We start from the raw sequence: 22,782 nt of genomic DNA, 5'->3' as shown, positions 1-22,782 counted from the left end.
TTTAAAAATGCATATTCTGGGGCCGGCTTTTAGCCTGGCTGTTAGGAGGCCTGCGTCCAGAGTCGGAGTGCCTGCATTTGAGTCCGGGCTCTGCCCCTGACCCCAGCTCCCTGCCAAAGCAAACCCTGCAGACGTTGGCCGCGTCCAGGCCATTGCAACCATCTGGGCAGTGAACCAGCAGATGGGAGCTTCCTCTTCCTGTCTCTGTCTCTCTTTGCCTCTCAAATAAATACATAGGGAAAATCTTTGAAAAGTCTATATCCGCTTGACTAACTTGGCAAGTGTATAAGTGTGTGAAAGATGAAGCTAACAGTCAGTCTGCACCAGCGGCATTAATGTTTGGGTACATGTCTTTCCACCTGCGTTGAGTGATGCTCTTTCATAAAGGGTGCCAGTGCCCTGAGTGTCCCCTGGCTGGCCTTTGTCACCTGTCCTGCTCCTCTTGGTAGATGTTGGTCTGCCTCATTCTTTCCACCTGCGACTGTGCTGTCGGTTACTTCAGCGTACCCTGCGATAGGCACGTGGGTGGCTGCCCACCTGTCCTGCTGTTAGGACCGTACCGGGAGCGTGCATCCCTGTGGTGGGGTCTGTCTCGTCGTTTCCTTCCCTTGGGATGTGTTCTCTGTATTTCCTTACCCGTTACAAGCATGCACTGCACGTACACACAGATGCTGGGTGTGTTTCTCCGTCAGAGGGAAGAGTCGGTTGCATTGCCCTTGTGGCCCAGAACTTAGTGACATTGTCTCGACCCCCGGTCCTGCACACGGACAAGAGCGGAGTGGCGTTGTGTGGGGTCACATCTGCACACATGACTGTGCACCAACTCGAAAATCCTCTCATTTGGTTACTGCAAAATGCAGGAAAAGTGCAGGGGTTGTCCTGGTGTGCACCGGGGGTCTGTGCTCGGTGGCCGAGTGAGCCGCCGTGTGACCTGTGCTCCACAGAGGACTCTCATATCGAGTTCTCTTCCAACAGTCAAATCCCTCTGTAAATTCTGTTGTCCTGTAGTTTTACATGTGATATACATACTATATGTCTTATGATATCTATGACATACAACATGTGCTATAGATCATGTTATGTATAACACACCACTAATGGTATGGATAATATGCTACCTATAGCATATAACATATATTAACATAGAACATGTTACAACACACGTTACAGATAACATGCATGCACATAGAGTTGTGTTGTATATGTTGCCCTAAATTTATAATTGTTCTCTGCTGAGATGGTGAGCTTGAAGAAAGCTGCTCTGCCATTACTAGGACCAGAAACTCATTTGAAACTTTGTTGTTGTTGCTGTTGAAGGTTTTTATTTAATGCATACACATTTCATATGTACAGCTTTTAGGGATGTAATAGTTCTTCCTCCGTCCTGCCCTCCCATCCCACCTCCCACTCAATCTCCCATTCCATTTTCCATTAAGATTCATTTTCGGGGCTGGCACTGTGGCGCAGCAGGTTAATGCTCTGGCCTAAAGCGTCAGCATCCCATATGGGCACCGGTTCAAGACCCAGATGCTCCACTTCCAGACCAGCTCTCTGCTATAGCCTGGGAAAGCAGTAGAAGATGGCCCAAGTCCTTGGGCCCCTGCACCCCTGTGGGAGACCTGGAAGAAGCTCCTGGCTCCTGGCTTTGGATCGGCACAGCTCTGTCTGTTGCAGCTATCTGGGGAGTGAACCAGCTGATGGAAGACCTCTGTGTGTGTGTGTGTGTGTGTGTAACTCTGACTTTCAAATAAATAAATAAATAAATCTTTTAAAAAAAGATTCATTTTCAATTGACTTTATATACCAACTCTTTACTAAGGAGAGATTTCAACTATTTGCACCCACACAGACACATAAAGTATAAAGTACAGTTGAAGACAAGTTTTACCATTAATTCTCATAGTATAACTCATTAAGAACAGAGGTGCAGCATGGGCAGCAAGTGCATAGTGACTCCTGTTGTTGATTTAACAATTGACAGTCTTATTTATGACATCGGTGATCACCCGAGGCTCTTGACATGAGCTGCCAAGGCTATGGAAGCCTTTTGAGTTCACAAACTCCGTCAATTTTTGGACAGGACCATATGCAAAGTGGAAGTTCTCTCCTCCCTTCAGAGAAAAGTATCTCCTTCTTTGATGGCCTCTTCTTTCATTTGAAACTTTTTTTTTTTTTTAAATTTTTTTTTTTTTGACAGGCAGAGTGGACAGTGAGAGAGAGAGACAGAGAGAAAGGTCTTCCTTTTGCCGTTGGTTCACCCTCCAATGGCCGCCGCGGTAGCGCGCTGCGACCGGCGCACCGCGCTGATCCGATGGCAGGAGCCAGGTGTTTATCTGGTCTCCCATGGGGTGCAGGGCCCAAGGGCTTGGGCCATCCTCCACTGCACTCCCTGGCCACAGCAGAGAGCTGGCCTGGAAGAGGGGCAACCGGGACAGGATCGGTGCCCCGACCGGGACTAGAACCCGGTGTGCCGGCGCCGCTAGGCGGAGGATTAGCCTATTGAGCCGCGGCGCCGGCTCATTTGAAACTTTTTAAAAAAGATTTCATTTATTTATTTGAAAGAGTTATGGTGGGGGGAGGGGAGAGGGAAAGAGGAGGGAGGTATTTCACCCACTGGTTCCCTCCCCAGATGGCCTCAAGGGCCAGGGCTGGGCCAGGCTGAAGCCAGGAGCCAGTGCTTGGGCCATCTTCCGCTGCTTTCCCAGGTGCATTAGCAGGGTATTGGATCAGAAGTGGAAGAGCCAGGACTGGAACTGATGCCCACATGGGATGCTGGCGCTGCCGGCAGCAGCTTTACCCACCGTGCTACAGTGATAGCCCCTCATTTGAAAGTTTAACAGATATTGTCAGATGAGCCTCCATGGTAGGTTTTTTTAGCCAAGGTCCTCACACCCAAGCTTTATCAGTGCTCCCGTTTCTCTCTATGTCCAGTGACAATTTCTAGAAGCTACTTTCGCCGTGCCTCGTTTGATGGGTCACAGTTATGTTGTGCTCTAGCTCCCGGTGTGCTCTGAGGTCTGGAGAACTTTCCCTGTGCCGTGGACAGCTTGTTTGCTAACCCTCTGTTTACAGCCTTGCCCGTGTCCTGGTGGGCTGCGCGTTCTGAAGAGCTGCAGGTGTGGGTTCTAATCACCTGACAGCTACTGACCTGCAGATAGCGTCTCACGGCCTGGTGTGCCTTTGCTCTCGGTGCATTTGGTCCCACACAGCTTTAAATTCCTGTAAAGCTGATGTTTTCTGTCCAGGGTGGGCAGTACTTAGAATGTACTAGCTTATTACCTGCTTCTCATGTGTTGTTGAAAAGAAGTATTGCTCCTAGGAACATTCCTGAAGATATTCTTAGGGAGTATGGTTATTTATTTAATTATGCAAATATCACAGCTTAAATATCCCATAATTTATTGAACTTTTCCTCTATTGCTGGATTTTTTTTACAAGGTTTTATTTATTTGAGAAATAGAGTTACAGATAATGAGAGGGAGAGACAGAGAGAGAAAGGTCTTCGATCTGCTGGTTCACTCCCCAAATGGCCGCAATGGCCGGAGCTGTGGTGATCCGAAGCCAGGAGCCAGGGGCTTCCTCCAGGTCTCCCATGTGGGTGCAGGGACCCAAGGACTTGGGCCATCTTTATCTGCTTTCCCAGGCCATAGCAGAGAGCTGCTATATGAAGAGGAGCACCCGGGACTAGAACCGGCGCCCACATGGGATGCCAGTGCTGCAGGTGGAGGATTAACTTACTGCGCCACGATGCTGGCCTCCGTGGATATTTTTATTATTAGTGAAGCTACATTCAGGCACAGAAGCCTTGATGTATATTTCTAATTATTTCATTGAAGTAGATTCTTATATAGAAATGGGAATGTCTTAAAGTCTGGGGTAAACTAGCTAATTATTGTCATGAAGATTACATCTTTTTTTTTGAACCAGCACACCACACTTTCCAACTCCACATTGTAGTATATTATTGCTTAGATTCTTGTTTGTTTTGAGAGGCAGAGAAACAGGGACAGAGGGAGCACCTGTCTGCACGTTCACTCCCCAGATGCCCACAGCAACCAAGAATGTGCTGGGCTAAAGCTGGCAACTGGGCATCCCAGCTAGGTCTCCCACGTGTGTGGCAGGAACCCAAGGCCTGCCTCCCAGGTTCTGCAGTTGCCATGAGCCAGAGGCATGGGCTGAAGCCGAGTAGCAAGCCCAGGCACTCTGGTGTGGGTGCGGGCGTCCTCACCGATGTGCTGACCGCTAGACTAAGCACCCACCCCTGGCTGGTTGTCAGAAGTTGTAATTTGAGAGTGAACTAGTGTGCTAATGCACACTTCTTTGATTATCAGTAATATTCTTCATGATTGCATGTCTTTGTGCAAGCTTTTAGGGGGTCACGTGGCTGGTTCCTTCTCCAACATTCCGGAATATTGGCATATGTGGCTTGTTCTTACTGATTTAGAAACCCCTTTCTATATTGAGCTCACCAGTTAGTCCTTGTGTTACTTAGTCGTTGCTTCATGAACATACATCAGATTATTATGGGATAATGTGAATATTATTTGATCATCGTTAGGTCTTCCATCTAAAAAGGCAGCTCCTTGAAGTTAAGTGTTAACAATTATTGCACTTAAATTCATTAAGTGGTTGACACTTCAAATGTAAGAAATGAAACAGTGTTTTAAAGGATTCTTCCACTTCTGTGGCATCATGAACCCTGTGCTCTGATTATAACCCTCAGTGCAAGGGTTTAATTTGCCAAGAATAACTGATGGTTGCCCATGTAAACAGACGTGTCATAAAAGACTTTCCTCCTGAAAGCACTAACTCGCCCTTTCCTTAGATATGGGTTTTCTTTCATTCCCATTTTGGTGGGAGTCATGCGGTAGAAATTGGGATATTGAACATCAAAAGCTTAAGTGCATCTTTTATGGCACACCTTAAAGATAAGATTCTAAATTGCGTTGCAGGTACTGAGGGATTTTACAGGCCATCTGGTCCTGTTTTCCGAGGGCAGGAGTCCCTTCCTGAATATCACTGAGGCGATCCCTGGTCCAGGCACCCATGGAGAGTCTGGGAAGGTCTTCCCAGGCTCCGACTTTGACGCACGATGCCTCCTCGGCCCAGCCTGCAGGGACAGACCAAGCTCGCTCTCCTGTGGTTCAGTTCTCACCCATGCACCCGTCTTTATGGATTTTTCCTCCACGTGGGAGCACATGAGTTCATGGCTTTGCTGTAGACTTGTGTAGCAATGATGGGGACACAGGCTAAACCTGAACTTCAGCCCTTGATCCACACTTCACTGTGCTCCCTGTTGGAATGAGCACCCAAGAATTTGCCTCAGTTTCCAGGATCCACCTTCCTCCTTGCATTCTCTCCTGTGCTAAGGGCTGCTGACTGCCCCAGGGCTCCACAGCGGACATTACAGCATGCTGCTTGTTTATGTGGATGAGTGTGTGATTGGCGATTGAAAAATAAGGGAAACCAACGGTTGAAAGAAGAAAGAGATGAAGATGGCGTGAGGGGAAGGGGTTTGCAGGATTCGTTCTGGGAGCCCCTGGAGGCGGAGGTTCCCTTAGTGGGGGAGAGGCTGGGGGACGTTGGGATGGTGATGACGCTTAGGCTCCTGACCCAGGAGACTGTGACGCCGGTGCCTGGGTTCATGAGCATGCTCAGTCAGTGCGCTGAGGCTGACCCGACCTGGATAACAACCACAGAAACAGTGGGTGTTGCTTAAAAAGAAGTAAATGAGGGGAGGGCGTTTTGCCCAGCCGTCAAGACAGCTTTCCTGAGTTGGATTCCCGATCCCTGGCTCTGGCTCCTGCCTCCAGCTTCCTGCTACTGCACACAGCGGGAGGCCGCTGTGATGGCTCGGTTCCGGCCGCCCATGTGGGAGGCCTGGGTAGGGTTTTGTGTCAGTCCAGCCCCAGCCCTTGTGGGCCTCTGGAGAGTGAACCGGCACCGCGTGTCTGTGTCTCTGCCTCCTAAGTAAGTAAATGCAGATGTGAGACGGAAGTGAAGACAAGGTGTGGGGCAGACGGGCAGTCCTTGCAGACCAACGTTACCCTCCGGGGATCTGCCCCCACTGGAGTGGTGATGGGTGCACAAGAACTCGCCCCGATGCCGAGAGGACCCGCCGGGGTGGCTTCCCGGGCCCTGCTGGTTCCTGGGCTTCAGATCCCTGGCTTGTGAGAGTTTCTCTGTTGTAGTATTTATCGGGGAGCCGTTCCAGGAGTGGGAGAGCATAAGACATAAGCGGGGCCATCGTTGTGTTCTGATTTATTTATTTATTTATTTGAGAGGTAGAGTTAGAGACATTGAAAAAGGTCTTCCTAGGCCGGTGCCACGGCTCACTAGGCTAATCCTCCGCCTTGCGGTGCCAGCACACCGGGTTCTAGTCCTGGTCGGGGCACCGGATTCTGTCCCGGTTGCCCCTCTTCCAGGCCAGCTCTCTGCTGTGGCCAGGGAGTGCAGTGGAGGATGGCTCAAGTCTCTGGGCCCTTTACCCAATGGGAGACCAGGAGAGCACCTGGCTCCTGCCTTCTGATCAGTGCGGTGCGCCAGCTGCGGCGCACCAGCCTTGGCAGCCATTGGAGGGTGAACCAACAGCAAAGGAAGACCTTTCTCTCTCTCTCTCTCTCTCTCACTGTCCACTCTGTCTGTCAAAAAAAAAAAAAAAAGAAAGAAAGAAAGAAAGAAAGAAAGAAAGAAAGAAAGAAAGAAAAAGGTCTTCCTTTCGTTGGTTCACCCCCTAAATGGCCGCTGTGGCTGGAGCTACAGCAATCCAAAGCCAGGAGCCAGGTGCTTCTCCTGGTCTCCCATGCGGGTGCAGGGGCCCAAGCACTTGGGCCATCCTCCACTGCCTTCCCGGGACACAGCAGAGAGGTGGACTGGAAGAGGAGCAGCTGGGACTAGAACCCGGCACCCATATGGGGTGCTAGCGCCACAGGCGGAGGATTAGCTGAGTGAGCCACAGCGCCGGCCCCGATTGTTGTACTCTGATTCTGCTGCTCCCTTCCCAGCTTCCCAGTGCTGTGTGATGTCCCCGCTGGGTCCCCACAGTGGGACAGATCGGGGCACAGGATCCCCTCCAGGTGGCGGCTGCTAGTTTGGATACCCCTGGTGCCTGTCTGAGTCCCAGGTCCCTGCAGCACTGCGTGCATGCTGCAAGGAGGCCGGACGACACACCCAGCACCCTGGTGAGTGGCTAAGAATGGAGGATTTTAGGCACGCACAGACAGGCTTAATTCCATGTGGTTGAGCGGAGTTCGTGAAACACACTCCTGGCATGGAAAATATACCTCTCACAACTCTCCCCAGCGTTGTTATGCTGGAGCCGTGGGTTAGCCTTCGGGGGTGCTCTGCCCTGGAGCTGCCTGGCTGTTGGTGGCCTTTGCTGGGGTCCCCACCCAACGGCTGCTGTGGCGCACCTGTGCTGCCCCGGGTATACTGGGCCCATTCATGAAGGACCTCCCTCTGGACTGGGCGTTTGGGCTGGGATGGTCGCCTGCAGTGCCAGGATCGTTGCCCTGGAAGCCATGGTTTTCCTCCTCTGTTGAATTTTGGCTCCTTCCCTCTCAGTTCTTCCGAGCTGTGTTGAATGCGGTGCTTGCCTCGGTACTCCCCATTGGCGTTCCTGCCTAGTTTCCTGTATTCAGTCCCCTGCTGGGCCAGAGGGCGAGGAGGGGTGGGGGTCACCTCCCGGCCTGGCCTGGCTGCCTCAGTCGCTCCTGGCAGGTGCAGGTAGCCTGAGAAGTCTCTTAACCAGGGTTTTCCTTTTTTGCTAAAATTGTGCTGAAAACTCTAGGACTTGGAAGTTTTTCATTTGCTTGGAGAAATTGAATGTCGTTCATTCCCAAGAGTTTTGTATGCACAGGGTGGAACCAACTACAGATGGAAGATACTCAGAGCAGCCATTGCGTCTGTACTGCTCACGTGGTCTTTGATAGGGCGTTATTCCCAGCGGACTGTTGTAGCTGCTGTCGACCCAGCACGGGTGTGCTGTTGGGTGCTGTCCGTCACCTAGGGACGATTGAAGGATGTGAGACGAGTTTGTAGATTATGTGCACATGCGATGCTGTTTTGTATAGGACACTGGGGAATTCGTGGGTTTCATCACCCAAGGGGTGTGCTGGGCCCAGTCTCCTGGGGAGTCCCCAGAGTGGCCGATGACTGAGCGTGCCGACCTGGAGTAGAACAGGGTCAGCGGGGAGAAGCCGGCCGTGGCCTCGAGGCTCCCCTGTCTACACAGCTCTGGGGAGCCTGTCTTTCCAGGCCCCAGGCGAGCTCTCAGGCAGACCTGCTGTATTGTCTGGTCGGTCACTCTACCCCCCTAAGGCTTTCTCCTTTCAGATTGTCCTCCTGTCGTCCCCGTAATGAGTGTGTGCAGCCCCAGGTATATAAAGGGAAGCCCCTCCTGTCCCTGGCTAGAGCTGTGGAGGGAAGACACACAGCCCCCTTTGAATTGCATCTGGTGGGAGTGGGTTTCCTGACAGCTCCTTCTGCTCATGGTCGCCCAGTGGGCAGCTCCCAGGGGTCAGTGTTCTACATGGTTACATTTGGCCGGCGGAACCTGGGAGAAGACAGCAGGTGCCCCGAGCAAGCTCCTCGGCTTGAGGTGTGTGGACGGCAGTACCCAGGGGAGGACACAGCACACGCAGTCCATGGGCAGAAATCTCTCGTCTCCAGGTGTGGCCGTTCCAGGTGGGACCTTGTGGTGCCCATGGCTGAATAAAGCTCCATTTTGCCACCTCCGCCTGCCTTACCAGTCTGGCGTGGTGTCCCTGCCTCACCCTGTCACAAGGCTGTTTCTTGCTGCTGTAAGGCAAACACCAAGTCCGTCCTAACGTGCACTCGCCTGGGAGGCTGCTCCTGCCAGCGCGGCTGGGGCAGCAGAGTGCAGAGGGCCCCCGAGTCTGGTGGTCTCAGCCGAGGTAGAAGTGGGGATCATTCTATCCCACCAAGTTACCTATGGATCTGCCTGTTAGCGGCTTCTTTGCAAGACTAAACAAATTCCCTCCCTCCCTCGCTGCCTGCCTTCTTGTTCTCCACTTCCTTTCTTCCTCTCTCTCTCTTTTCCTCTCAACCTCTATTCTGTCTTCGGTTCTCTTCCTTTCTCACTGAGGGAGACCGTTCTTTTCTCTGCGTAAGCTCCCCCATGGACCCCTTAGGGCCAAGGACTCCTTCACCATCCCACCCCCACCTCTTACCCCCACTGCCTTGGCTGCTTGGGAAAGGAGATGCTGCCCCGGGTTTGTACGCAGAGCGTGCCCCCAGTGTGCCCAGTGCCCGCTCAGCACCCCAGCCATCCGCACACAGAGGAAGAAGGAGGCGGAGGGCAGGGTGGGGAATGGGGGGACGGTGCGGGGACACCCACTGGGTCCTGCACAGCTCCTGGCCACGTCGGCCATGGAACTCATGCAGGCAGGAAGTCCAGGTAGAGTAATAAGAAGTTAGGACCACAGCGCGATGTGAAACAGCTGTGTGCATTTTTAAGGGCTACAGGGCAGTTTTTATGAGGTGGAGGGCAGCTTGAATTAACCTTTTTTTTTAATCCTTCAAAGGCCTAAGGCAGTGTTTTATCAGTAGCAACATTTGTTGAATAAAGAATGGTTGAGAGCACAGCAGCCTGTTTAAGCCGAATGGATAAGAAAGGCTAGAGATCAGTAAACCAAAGAATCCACACATAAACGCCCCCACTTCCAGCAATTGCTGCTGAGTTTGCCCCACTTTTAAGAATGGAGCCGGCGCCGTGGCTCAATAGGCTAATCCTCCACCTTGCGGCGCCGGCATACCGGGTTCTAGTCCCGGTTGGGGCGCCGGATTCTGTCCCGGTTGCTCCTCTTCCAGGCCAGCTCTCTGCTGTGGCCCGGGAGTGCAGTGGAGGATGGCCCAAGTGCTTGGGCCCTGCACCCACATGGGAGACCAGGAGAAGCACCTGGCTCCTGGCTTCGGATCAGCGCGATGCGCCGGCCACAGCGCACCGGCCACGGCGGCCATTGGAGGGTGAACAAACAGCAAAGGAAGACCTTTCTCTCCATCTCTCTCTATCACTGTCCACTCTGCCTGTCAAAAAAAAAAAAAAAAAAAAAAAAAAAGAGATGTAGGTCACATAAAAGTCACCAGTTCTAGAACTCTGTAGTTCAGTGGTTTTTAATATATGCCCAAGGTTGTAAAACTTGCAGCCACAGATGGCTGCAACACAGAGTAGCAGTAAAATAAAAATAACCATCTGCTCTAGAAAGAACGTCCATTGGTCAAAGACTAATCTTCATCCAGAGATGGCACCCTATCAGCAGTCTTGTCCTAGCCATGGCTGCCCTCACCCCTCTTGTTTGGTCTCATGGAGAGAGACAGGGCAGCTGCTTGCTGGTGCGTGTGGTGGAGCTGGTGCTGAGAGCCCCTGCTGCACAGAGGCACAGCACCTTCTGCTGCACAGGACCTGGAGCTCCAGCTCTGAGAACTCTGTGGCAGGCAGAGGTGATGGGGAGTTTGACAGCTGTGGGCAGAGTCCCTGGGAAGCGTGACAAGAACAGCCTGGGTTCAGAGTTAGGCTCCATGCCCTGGGCTGGGGGCTGAGGTGGGAATCCCCTGCAGCCACATGAACTTGGTGGTTTCTGTGTCGTAGCTAAGCATCAGGGCAAGCCACAGAGGGACAGGGTGATGGAGCATCGTCTGCGACATCACCGTGGGCGGGCAGTGCCACCTGCCAACCCACAGCTGGCTCAGGTCTGGGTGTCTCGAGAGGCCGGATGGACAGAGCTGAAGGCAAACTCATGTTCAGTTCCAGTAGGATGATGCACTTCTTGTGTTCCACTTGGTGCTTTATGTGTTTTAATGCTATGTTATTAGTTGTGTACAAGTTAAGGACTGCTACACTTTCTCGTGAATTGGATCTTTTATTGAAATAGTGACCTTTATCACATTGCCATCATTATATTCTGATTTTTTCTTTTGGTTAGTGTTTACTTGTGTATTTTATTTCCAGTTTGCTACACGTCTATGCATTGCTTACAGTTTTGCTATTCAGACTTTTATTTTTATGTAGCCAGATTGTCTTCTATTTTGATGTTTATTTATTTATTTTTTTGAGTTACTGTTAGCTCAGCTTTTCTCAGAGGTACAGCGGCATTCACCCATTTTATTTTAAATACTTGTGTGGTTTAATTTTTTTACATAAAAATCTGATGTATTTGGAAATTACTCCAGGGTGTGGTGGGTTGGGAATGGGGTTTTTCTGGTCTCTGGTGCAGGGGGGTAGAACCCTGCACATGTCCCGGAGTTAGTGCGTGCATCTTAGTTAGCACCTGGTGCCCTGTGGAGGCCCCAGACCCTGTGGTGACCCCCTCAGATGGCAGGGGCCCAATGTGGAGCCCCTCACTTCCTGTGGCCTTTCACCTTTGTTTCTAGCACTAGGGAATTCCTTTTTTGTTGTTGTTTTTCCACTTTTTTTTTTCTCTGTGTATGTGTGGTTCGGTTTGGGATCTTTCCCAGCTTGGGCTACAGCTTTGCCATAGATCTGTTCATGGTGGTCAAGAAACAGAAGACAATGACTACAGGGCTTGGAAATACAGTGAGTTGGCAATGAGAATTTACTGTGCAATACTGTTCATCTTTCTGGGCCCAACAGCTTGCTTTTTAAAGCATTACGATTTTTTGAGTGCTTGTTTTTATTTATTAGAAAGGCTAGAGCAGATCTCAAGGTGTCCCACTGGTTCAGTCAGAACTTAACAATTTCCGAGATTGTGCTGAGTCACTGTGGTCTCCTGGGTGTGTTGGACTGAATCTTTGTGATCCCCATGGAGTGTTGGACTGACTCTCTGTGATCCCCATGGAGTGTTGGACTGACTCTCTGTGATCTGGTGGGTGTGTTGTACTGGATCTCTGTGATCCCCCTGGAGTGATGTCCTGACTCTCTGTGATCCCCATGGAGTGTTGTACCGAATCTCTGTGGTCTCCTGGGTGTGTTGTACTGACTCTCTGTGATCCCCCAGGAGTCTTGTACTGACTCTCTGTGATCCCCCTGGAGTGTTGGACTGACTCTCTGTGATCCCCATGGAGTGTTGGACTGACTCTCTGTGATCCTCCTGGGTGTGTTGTACTGACTCTCTGTGATCCCCCAGGAGTCTTGTACTGAATCTCTGTGGTCTCCTGGGTGTGTTGTACTGACTCTGTGATCTGCTGGGTGTGCAGTACTGAGAACAGTTGAAGGACAGTGTGTGCCCAACTTAGGATGTGTTACTTTGTGTAATTCAGAGCAGACCAAAGCAGACATGGGCATGTGTTTCTGTGGGTTGTACATGAGAATGCTCTACGGCTTAACAGAGTATTCCAGGTTTATTTATTTGAATGTCTACTTTATAACTGTTGTCTGCGAGCTGTGTTTGTTGTTGTAGTTTCCCATTTGGTGTCTGCCCTTGCTGGCTTTGGGTGGGTCCATGGATCAGCGCGCGTTTGGGAGTACATGGACCGTGGCGTTCTATCTTCTGCATTCCTCATGAGAACCTTGAGAAACCATTGGGAGTTTTTAAATGTTTGTATCAGCAGTATAAAATTGACCTATCTTTGGTAGACACACATTTCCATAGTGGGGAGCAGAACTGTTCTGTTACCCCGGCAGTCCCTCACGCTCCCCTTTATAACCTCGCATTCCCACTCCTGACCGTGGTGACCACGGACCTGAGCGTGCTACCTGAGATGGCCTTCTGTACCCAGCACGCTGCTTCGAGAGCCGTCCGGGTTGTCGGATTCATGGGGCGTTTGTTAGTTTGCTCTTTCTCAGTGCTGGGTAGTACTCTCTTACGTGGACTGACCATCAGCTATTTAACTCTTGGAAAAGAATATGTGGGTTGTTTCCAGGTTTTGGTGATAGTGGACAGAGCTCGTATAACAGAAACACCTTTCTTCAGTCTGTCTTCCCTTACCTGACCCCAGTTTCTTGTACCCAGTAACTCGGATGGCCACCTCCACTGAGCAGCAGTTCTGCCCCTGTCGTGGCCCCCAGCTGGCTTGGGTTTCCTGGCACGTGGCAGGTGGAGCCCCGTGTTCGTGGCAGTGTGGCTGTGGTGTTGAGGCTGGGCTGTTAGGGTAAGAGGGGCAAAAGCCCTTGGTGACGTCTGCCAAGGCTGCAGGAGAGGCCGAAGGCAGCAACTGCAGGTGACCGTAGGCGTCGAGCCCTGGGGTGGAAGAGGGATGGGATTTGCCAGTGCGCTGGCGCGGACTCGTGACTCCCGCAGCTTTAGCAAACCTAAAAGAGGAAAACGTGAAAAGTGCGTGCGCTCGAATTTATGTGCGCGGCAGATCTGTGCAGTGCCCTGTTTTGTGTGTGTAAAAAGGTGCACCTGCTACAGGGCTGGGGGTTGACGTTTCCCGAAGGGCTTAGAGTGCGGCCAGAGCACCTTCCAGGTGTGGAGTCGCTGGCCCAGGCCCGGCTTGCCTGGGGGGAGGCCCTGGTGAGCACAGACCCCCACCCCCACCCCCGCGCGCAGGCGCAGGCGCACGCGTGCTCTGCTGCTCTGCTGCTGGCGACAACTCAACCTCCGTGTCTGTTCTTCTTTCAGTATTACTTCACTGTTCTTTTTGGCCACGAGGGGCAGAAGCCGCTGGAGCTGCGCTGCGAGGAGGAGCAGGACGGCAGAGAGTGGACGGAGGCCATCCACCGGGCCAGGTGGGCCCCCGGGCTCCCTCCCCGGGCCCCTCACTGCTGCTGGCAGCTTTGGCACAGCCTGCAGTTCCAAGATGGGCCCCTCCTCCCTAATCACGCGTGAGATAATCAGCCGGGTTTTCTGCGGCCGTATGCCAGGCGCAGAGGAAGGGGCCTGGATGTGAGGGTAATGTGAGCAGGACCAGAGGCTTCCCGTGGGGGTCTCTTCCTGTGGGCCAGGTGCTGCCTGCCTTGCGTGCGCCTGGGGAAGGCGGTGCTACCGGTGTTGTCTGGGTTTTTCTCTCCGCTGTCTGCGAGAGAGGAAACCCAGACCCAGGAGGTGTGATTGCTCGCCCAAGGTTGCACAGCTGAGTGGCAGAGCTGGGCTGTGGACCCGGCCCAGCCGCGTTGGTGCAGCTTGCCTGTGCAGCCCAGCTGATGGAAGAGGTGGTGTCAGCCAGGGGTGGGGAGAGGCAGAAGAGCATACGTTCACCCCTGCCTTGGAAGCACGGTGGAAGGGCACACGCTGGGCCTGAAGGCCCGCACACAGACCCCTCCCACATTTTCTCTCCAGCTCCTGAGTCCAGGCTAGTTTGCTCCCAGAGGCCCCCGTGCTGCCTGCTCCTTGCCTTCGACTCCACAGTCCTGGCTCCCATCCTGCCTTCCCTCAGAGCTCAGGGGCCCGCGTTTCCTTCTCTTCACCGGCAAGCCCACCCTGCCCCAGTGCCTGCCAGGCTCTCCACCACCTGTCCTCAAGGCCGCCCCTCCCCACGCCACCCAGCAGCTGGGGAGGGGGGAGGGAGGAGGTTGTGGATTCCCTGTTGGTGATTCTGTTTCCTGACCTTGAAGGCCGCGAGCAGGAAGATGGGGGTGTGTTGGGTTTTGAAGCCGCTGCTGATCATGTTGTAGGTGATGGAGAGATATCTTCAGACCCATGACAACAAGAGTGAGGCGTTTATCCTCGGTGAATTCAGGCTGCTCTTTGAACCTTGAGATTCTCCGAAAATCTCCCTTCATCTCCTGGGTTCTCGCTTCCCTCCCTTCTCTCTTCAGCTCCTGAAAAATAATTCATATTGGAAAGAGAGCTAGAGAGTAAGAGAGATGTCTTCTGTCCTCTGGCTTACTCCACAAATGCCTGCAACAGCTAGGACTGGACCAGGCTGAAGCCGGGAGCCCCCAACACCACCTGGGTCTCCCACGTGGGTGGCAGGGGGACCCCACTTGAGCCATCACCACCGTGTGACACATGTGGTAGCAGGGAGCTGGATTGGAAATGGAGTGGCCAGGACATGGGCTGGCTCTCCGAGAGAGGCTGTGGGGTCTGAAGTGGCAGCTTCGTTCTCTGCACCAGCACCCCGGCCCCTCTAACGCTACTGTTTGTTTGCAGCTTCTCCGTGACAGGCAGTGAGAGTTTAGCTTTTCTGTCCCTCACGGCACCCTGGGGGGCGTGGTGCACCTCATTTTGGAGATGGGCAAACACACCCTGAGGGCGATCACGCAGACTGGCCGAGATCCAGCGCAGCCCCGGAAGCTGTGCAGTGCGATTCCCAGCCGGGTCCGTGGGCCCCCCGACGTGCAGCCAGAGCCCGGGTCACCCTTCTCTCGGTTGTCTGCTCTCTCTTTAGTCTCTCCTCGTTCTATGACTTTTTTTCTTTCTCCGTTCAGAGATGAAAATGGATCCCTGTGAGGTCAGTATCGAAGGCCAAGAAGTAATGTGCAAAATGGTTAGACTCTTTCGCTGTGGTTTCTTCTGAAACGTTTCTATGAGGTGCCCGGGGTTGGTGAGCGAAGGCAGCTCCCTGTCGCCCAGGGCAGCCCTGCCCGCCGTGTGTGCTGGCTGCTCTCTCTGAGCGCTCCGCTCAGGCTGGGACTAACACAGAGTGACTTGCCGTAGAAAGAGGCTCAGCTCTTCAAATGCGACTGATGCATCGAACTGGCAAGGTGGAGCCCTGGGGTCCTTTCCAGACACAGTCTCTGTGGCCATTTCGCTTGCTTTCTACCTGGGATGAGGATACATTTTAGATGTGTGTTTGCCCATCCTGTTCACTGCGTGAGAGCAGGTAGGATCAGCAGCCACCAGGCCGACGTCTCGGTGAGCCCAGCATGAGCTGTGTGTGCAATAAAGATGGTCAGAGTCGAGTGCGAAGTCCTTCCTCTACACTCCAAAAGGCATTGTGCCACAGGTGAGGGTGTCTCAGGGCCTCTGGACTTAAACCGATTACTTTATGAAAAACATTGAAGCCCATGCGTGGTTCTTTCATAGTTGTATTTTTCATGAACTCTTGAAGATTCCTCCTATGGATTTCAATATATTTTGCATCAGAATCAACTTATCTTTTAATTCCCTTTTTTCCCTGTGAGCGTTTTGCAGTTCTCTTGTGTGCAGAAGTGGTCAGGAGCTACTTGGCATCGTTTGATCCAAACCAGGGCGCGTGTGATCTGTTGGGAGACAGATCTGAGAGGCCGCTTAAATGGCTTAGGCAATGACAGGATGAAAACTCACTTTTGGATGTGAAGATGTGGTTAATAATTGATCAATTTTTTTCTTGATGTCCTGACTTTTTGGTCTGTGGGAGTTGCTTTTCTTCAGCCCTGCCCGGCCTGGGCCTGCGTTCTTTGATGGCTCCATAGCTGAGTTCTGTTTGTGCATGGACATGCTGCCTCACCGTTTTCTAATCAAGGGAGACAAGGACTTTTCCATGTAAGTTTCTGCCGTAAATATAGATCGGTGAAATTCGGCCTCACTTGGTTGGGACAGGAACACCACCAGGAAGTTGACGCAGCCAATTTAGAAGTGCTCCTGGGCAGCCCATTGTGCTCGGCTCTGTGCGAATGAAGCCCGGCTGCCTCCCCGGGACTGGCTGATGACCGTTCCGCCCTGCACGTGGTCTGACGGCGTGAACTGAATCCTCCTTCCCTCTTACTAGCTCAAGTCAGGCAATAGCGATGCTCTGATGGATCCATCTTTTACAAAGGGTTGATTGCCTGGTGACTGGTAGCGTGAGACTAGTTCTGTTGTGAGCCACAGATCTTTCTGTAGCTGAAACGGAAGCAGAGCCGGCTCGGAACCAGCCCTCCCCGCTGCTGGCTCCTCCTGGGTGGCTGTCCAGCGCCAGCCTGGCTGTGCCGACGGTGTGCGCCATGGCAGGCACCTTGGCGCACTGGGGTTTCTGTCTCAGAGCGGTTGTATCTGCTTGGCCTGGTTTGGAAGCATTCAGCTAGTGTAGGATGTTCGTGTCACGGTGTGCTCGCCATCGGCCACTCTTCCATTTCTAGAACACTGGTGCATTTCAGATCCCGTTCTGTCGCCTGCCGTGGCCCCAGCTCGCAGGAAGCTGCTGGCTGGACTTGGTGCTGTTGCCGTCTGGATGAGGTGATGCCAAGTCGATGCTGATTTCATAAATGGTTTGCTTCTTGGCGATGGCACGCTGAGCGCTCCTGGTGTTTCTTTGTTCGCTTGCCCGTATCTGTGTGCCATGACTGATTTGATCGTAAGCACTGGAGCAGTGGAAAGCACTGGCCTGGATGATTGTGGGTCCTTAGGGCTTGTTGGCTGAAAAGGCCTTTTCAGTGTTGCACCTGCTGGGCCACTGACAGTGGGCTCTCAGGTGTGGCCTGGAAGAGGACCTGGGAGACACTTCCGGGGTTCCTCCCACCCTGGCCGAAACACAAGACCCACGAGTCGTGGCCTGCGGTGGGGAATACAGGAGGAAGATGTTCCAGAGAAGCAGGCGTCCACACCCAAGGACCTCGTCTCTACCAGGATGAGGGCACAGGTAGGCCAGGCTGGTGGCTCACACAGCTGCTGGCCCCCAGGCTTGCAGGGTGTCGCTCACCAGGAGAAGGCAGGTGGATGAGGGCAGATCTGAGCTGCAGAGACAGTGAGCACTGGGCAGAAGGGGCTTCGGTGAGAAGCGGCAGTGGGGAGCTGACACACTAATGTGGTCTTCCTGTCTCTGGCTGGGAAGGTGTTGGAGAACGAGTCCCCAGGGGCTACTGGAGTGGCCAGGTGCACCCCGAGCAAAGAGCTGGGTGTGGCTCACTACCAAGGCTGAGGTTGGGCAGTGTCTGAAAACCTGGAGATGTTGAGAATTTCGTGCCTGGACCACAGTCCCTCCCTCCCCGCCGTGTGCTCTGCCCACCTGCACATGGGAGGCCCATGGTCGGTGGCCTGCTCCAGCCATTCCCTGGGCAAACCCCGCCTCGGTTCCCTCCTCTCGCATCTCCTGCAGTGTTTCTCAGGCCTTTGGTTCTGAGGGAAGAAGGAACCGGGCATTTGCAGCTGTCCCGCATGGCTCAGGTTGGATGGAGTTTGGCACGGCTTGACCTAGCCATGTTCCCTGTCAGTCCCTGACTTGATGAGCCGGGAGACTTCACCCTCCAGTTACATCTTCGATGAAAACTTTCTGTGTCCCAGCCTCTGTCTGTCGGTCTCTTGAGTACACATTCCTGAGACAGCCTATTGTCCTCTCTCTGACTCCCCTGCCTCCCTCTGGCTTCTCGCAGCACACAGGTGCACCCACACAGTAGCGCCTGGTGCTTGTCACCTCGTTCCCTGTTCCTGGACAGAGGCTTCCGTTGGAGCCGCATGCAGAGCCAAGGGCGTGGCCAGCGTGCAGCTGTGTGTGCATTGCCTGCGCGTGAAGTCGGCCCTTTCTGGGGTGCGTGGGCAGAACCCCGTAGTGGTCAGAGTGGAGCGATTCCTTGGCACAGTGCCTCGTGTGGTCCGTGCCGCGATGAAACCACAGGCCTGTGAGGCCGAGGCGAGCAGAGGTGGCAGGGCAGCCCGGAGCCAGCCGCACCTCGTGTTCCTCCAAAGACGGCGAGGCTCTCGCCCCTCGGGAGTGTGGATTTTGTTCGTGTGAGCCATTGTGATTGTGTTTCCAAAGCTCTGAGCGTTGCCGCCCTGGAGGAGCGGTGGAAGTTTGCTCTCTGCGGCTGGGAGCGAACTGTGCGGGATTTCGGCGGATCCCTGCGGCAGCCTGCTGTCCATGGGGAGAAGCCGGACCCAGCGGTCTGATTTCCCGCCCTGGTTATGCTCTGCCTGTCGGCTCTCTGTCCTGCTCTTCACGGAGGTGTTGCTTCTCGGGCTTGCCTTGGTTCCAGGCACCAGGCTCTTCCCTCACGTGTGTGTTCACAGAGTGGGGGTCCCTGCCCTGAGCCCGCCAGCTCACTGCGGAGAGACCCTCCCTGCCCAGGAGACGTGGCACTACCTGCCTGAGCTTCCCTCTCTGATGTCGCACTGCACTCGCCCTGTTTCTCCCTTTCCAGTTTCTTTGCTCCACACATCTCATCCCTGCCTCCAGCTTCTTCCCTGTAGCCTTTGCCTCTTCCGAAATCTCTCACCGTCCAGCAGGCATTGAAGGGCTTTGCCGGATTCTGTCCCGGTTGCTCCTCTTCCAGTCCAGCTCTCTGCTGTGGCCTGGGAGGGCAGTGGAGGATGGCCCAGGTGTTTGGGCCCTGCACCCGCATGGGAGACCAGGAAGAAGCACCTGGCTCCTGGCTTCAGATTGGCGCAGCGCCGGCCATAGCAGCCATCTGGGGGGTGAACCAACAGAAGGAAGACCTTTCTCTCTGTCTCTCTCTCTCTCTCACTGTCTAACTCTGCCTGTCAAACAACAACAATAACAACAACAACAACAACAACAACAAATAAAGGGCTTTGCCTGGTCCGGGACCCTCCCTTGCTTATGCAGCCAGGGCTCAGGGATAGCCCTGGGAGCGCAGCGCTGCTCTCTGGGCAGCTGTGCTGGGGCACTCTTGTCCCCCTCCACGGAAACACTGTCGCCTGGGTTATTCCTTGGTTATGCCAAGGTTTAGGTGTCAATTTATTTTGAGTTTCCAATAATACATGAATGCAATTTATCTCTCAAAAAAAAAAAAAAAGGAATTGCAAACCATGTAGAAGTCTACAGAGTGAGACGTTAGGGTTCCCAGCTCCATTCCTATCCCCAACCCCCCCTTTTTTTTCCCCAAGCTGTTTTTGACTAAAGGTGTTTACTGGTCAGAGTTTGGAGTGCAGCCATGTGGACTTCTATACATTTGCAGATGGATGAATGGACGCATGGATGGATAGAATGACTATAATACAGGCTCTGTATTCATTTATTTTTGTTATTGTCATCCTTTTTATACTAATCTTAGGGTTTTAAAAAAGGTGTATCTTTATTTGTTTATTTGAAAGGCAGAGTACAGAGTGGGCTTCCATTTATTGATTTATCCCCCAAATGGTTGCAACAGCTGGATCTGGGCCAGGAATCAAGAACTACATCCAGGTCTCCCACACGGGTGGCAGGGCCCCCAGCACTTACGCCGGCATCTGCTGCCTTTCCTGGTGTGTTAGCAGGGAGCTGGACCAGAAATGGGGTAGCCAGGACTCTAACTTGTACTCCGATAGGAAATGCTGGTTCAAAGATGGCAGCTTAACCCGCAGTGCCACCACTCCCTTCTCTGGAGGGCTTTGTAAAAACATCAGTGTGTGGAGATCTAAGGCTAACCTTAAGATTCTCATTCCTTTTGCTTCTGCAACACCATTCGCTCCTGATTCTCCATCCTCTCCTTTAATAAGTTTTTCTTACCCTGTGGCTGCTATGTGGAGCCTCCTCCTGCTCCTCTTCTCCCTGCTCTAGGCATCTACTCCCAGGACTCCCACCACCCTTTCTCAGTGCCTCCTCTGCACGGCCCGGTGCCAGGTGCACCTTGTGCCTCTGTTTAGCCCTCACAGCAACCCAAAAGGTGGGGCCGCCCCACTGACCTGCGTCTCAGGTGCGGTGACCCCTGAAGGCCACTGATCCAGTAAGTGCCAGAGCTGGAGCTCAAGCGCAAGCCAGGCCGACTCCATGGCCCATGCACTTGGCCACCAAGGTGCATTGTCCTTGGTGTCTGGAGAAACCTACCAGTGTGTTTTTCTGTGTTGAACCGTCCTGGGTTCCCAGGGTTGCTGGAGCCTCAGCAAGTCCAAATTTTCCTCTGAGACAGTTCTCGTCCCAGGTGCCCAGCCCCTTAGGCCCTCAGGATGTCCTCCTGTTCCTGCCCTTCCCTGCTCAGCCCCGTGCAGTCACTTCCGCCCCGCCCTACACATCTCCAGTCTCCGTTGTCTGTGGGGTGTTGCTGCTAGTTGCTGGATGATCCCACCTGCCTACCTCTCTCCCCAGTTGGCCCCTCTGGTCTGTGCACACGGCCGCCCCCAGCCCACCTGTCTCTCCCCAGTTGGCCCCTCTGGTCTGTGCACACGGCCGCCCCCAGCCCACCTGTCTCTCCCTAGTTGGCCCCTCTGGTCTGTGCACATGGCCGCCCCCAGCCCTTCTAAGAACGTCCGATCTGCTGACAGCACTGCAGGGTTCCCGTTGCTTTGAGTTACTGCGTTCGGAGTGGGATAACGGATTCTGCGTGTTGCTTTATGCAAAGAAAGCATTCACTTAGCTGATGTCTGTGACTTCCCTATCGGCCGCCCTGAGTTCTGGGGCCCAGGGAAGCAGTCTGGCAAGGTCCCCGCTGGGCTGGCCTCTGGACTTCTGGTGCCACCGCCTCCCCGTGGGCACAGGAACTTTACTGTGCTGGGCTCTCCCTTCCAGTCCAACCCGAGCCACCCTGCCCCGATCCCTTTCTCTCTGCAGGAAGGACTGACAGTTCCCACTCAACCCCCCGCCGTAGCCCCTGCAGGCACCTGGGAGATGATTGCACTGACTGTTGTCCTGTGTGCTCTGCTCCGTCAGCGGGACGTCAGCCGGAACGCCTTCGGAGCCGGCTGTGTACCACGGAGCTCTGGCTTCCTGCTGCTGGCACATGGCCTGGGTGTTTTCCAGAAACGTGTCCCAGTGGAGCCTCCTTGTTCAGGGGCAGGGGCAGGCTGGAATCACGATGAGGGAAAGGTGGTATCTCGCTGCAGTGAGCATCTCCTTGATTATCAGAGTTGGCCCGTTTGGGGCTATCATGGTCCGTATTTTCTTTTATGAATTCTTGTGCCCTTTCCCCATTTTTTTCCCACTATTTTACTACCTTCTCTTTTTGTGAATTCTTTGGATGACAATAGTATTCTCTGTTTGTGTTTTATATTTGTTGTAAATTGCTTATGCCATTTTTTGTCTTGTAATTATGTCTATGGGACTTTTTTGACAAAGGGTTTTTGATTTATACAGTGAAAATATAATTGCTTCGGGGAGAAGTTGTTTGATTGCTTTTTAAAAATTTGTTTATTTTTTGGGTAGAGATGCACTTCACATGCCACAAAAACCCATCATTTTTTTTTAAAATTTGACAGGTAGAGTTATAGACAGAGAGAGAGAGACAGAGAGGACAGAGAGAAAGGTCTTCCTTCCATTGGTTCACTCCCCAAATGGCCGCTACGGCCTGTGCTGCGCTGATCTGAAGCCAGGAGCCAGGTGCTTCCTCCTGGTCTCCCATGCGGGTGCAGGGCCCAAGCACTTGACCATCCTCCGCTGCCTTCACTGGCCACAGCAGAGAGCTGGACTGGAAGAGGAGCAACTGGGACTAGAACCCAGTGCCCATATGGGATGGCGGCACTGCAGGCGGAGGATGAACCAAGTGCAGTGTTTTTCGAGTATACCCAGAAGGTTATACAACCATCCCCACTAATTCCAGGGTGTTTTCAACAAGAAAAGCAAATCTCTGTGTCCTTTGGCAGTCGCTCTGTTCCCCATGCTCCCGGCCCTAGCCAAGCACTGACCGGCTTTCTGTTTCTGGATTTACCCGTTCTGGGTATTTCACAGGAGCGGAATCATACAGCCCGGTCTCTTTCACCTAACGTGTTTTCAAGGCTCTTCCGTTACCGCTGAGTCAGTTTGCGGGGTACGGACAGACCGTGCCTTGTTATCAGTGTGTCAGCTGGTGGGTGTTGGGGTGGTTCCCGCTTTAACCTGCTGTGCTTGTAGCCAAGTGTCTGTGAACGTAGCCTTCAGTTCTCTGGGACACGTGTCTGGGCATGGAACGGCCAGCTTGTGTGGCAGCTCTGCATCTACATTTGTTTTAATTTCGAAGGCAGAGAGAACGATCCACGAGACAGTTCCCATTAGCGGTTCACTCCCCAGGTGCTGTACAGCAGGGACTGAGCCGCGAGCAAGGAGCACAGTCCAGGTCTGTCACACCGGTGACAGCCACACCGTTACCTGAGCCATCCCCACTGCCTGCCAGGGTCTGCA

The 22,782-nt window shown here is 53.2% G+C and overlaps 1 protein-coding gene across 2 annotated transcripts in view; it reads left to right on the top strand.

The window, feature by feature from the left end:
• RASGRF2 (Ras protein specific guanine nucleotide releasing factor 2) overlaps positions 1-22,782 on the top strand; it is a 194,714-nt gene that overhangs the window by 45,168 nt on the left and 126,764 nt on the right. For both annotated transcript variants that reach the window (XM_062211995.1, XM_062211994.1), the window contains exon 2: positions 13,542-13,648. In XM_062211995.1, the coding sequence (XP_062067979.1) occupies positions 13,542-13,648 (107 nt within the window). The remainder of the gene's footprint in view (positions 1-13,541; positions 13,649-22,782) is intronic.

The sequence above is a fragment of the Lepus europaeus genome, chromosome 15, assembly GCF_033115175.1.
Source record: "Lepus europaeus isolate LE1 chromosome 15, mLepTim1.pri, whole genome shotgun sequence".
Lineage (NCBI taxonomy): Eukaryota > Metazoa > Chordata > Mammalia > Lagomorpha > Leporidae > Lepus > Lepus europaeus.
This window is presented reverse-complemented; position numbering and strand designations above follow the sequence as displayed.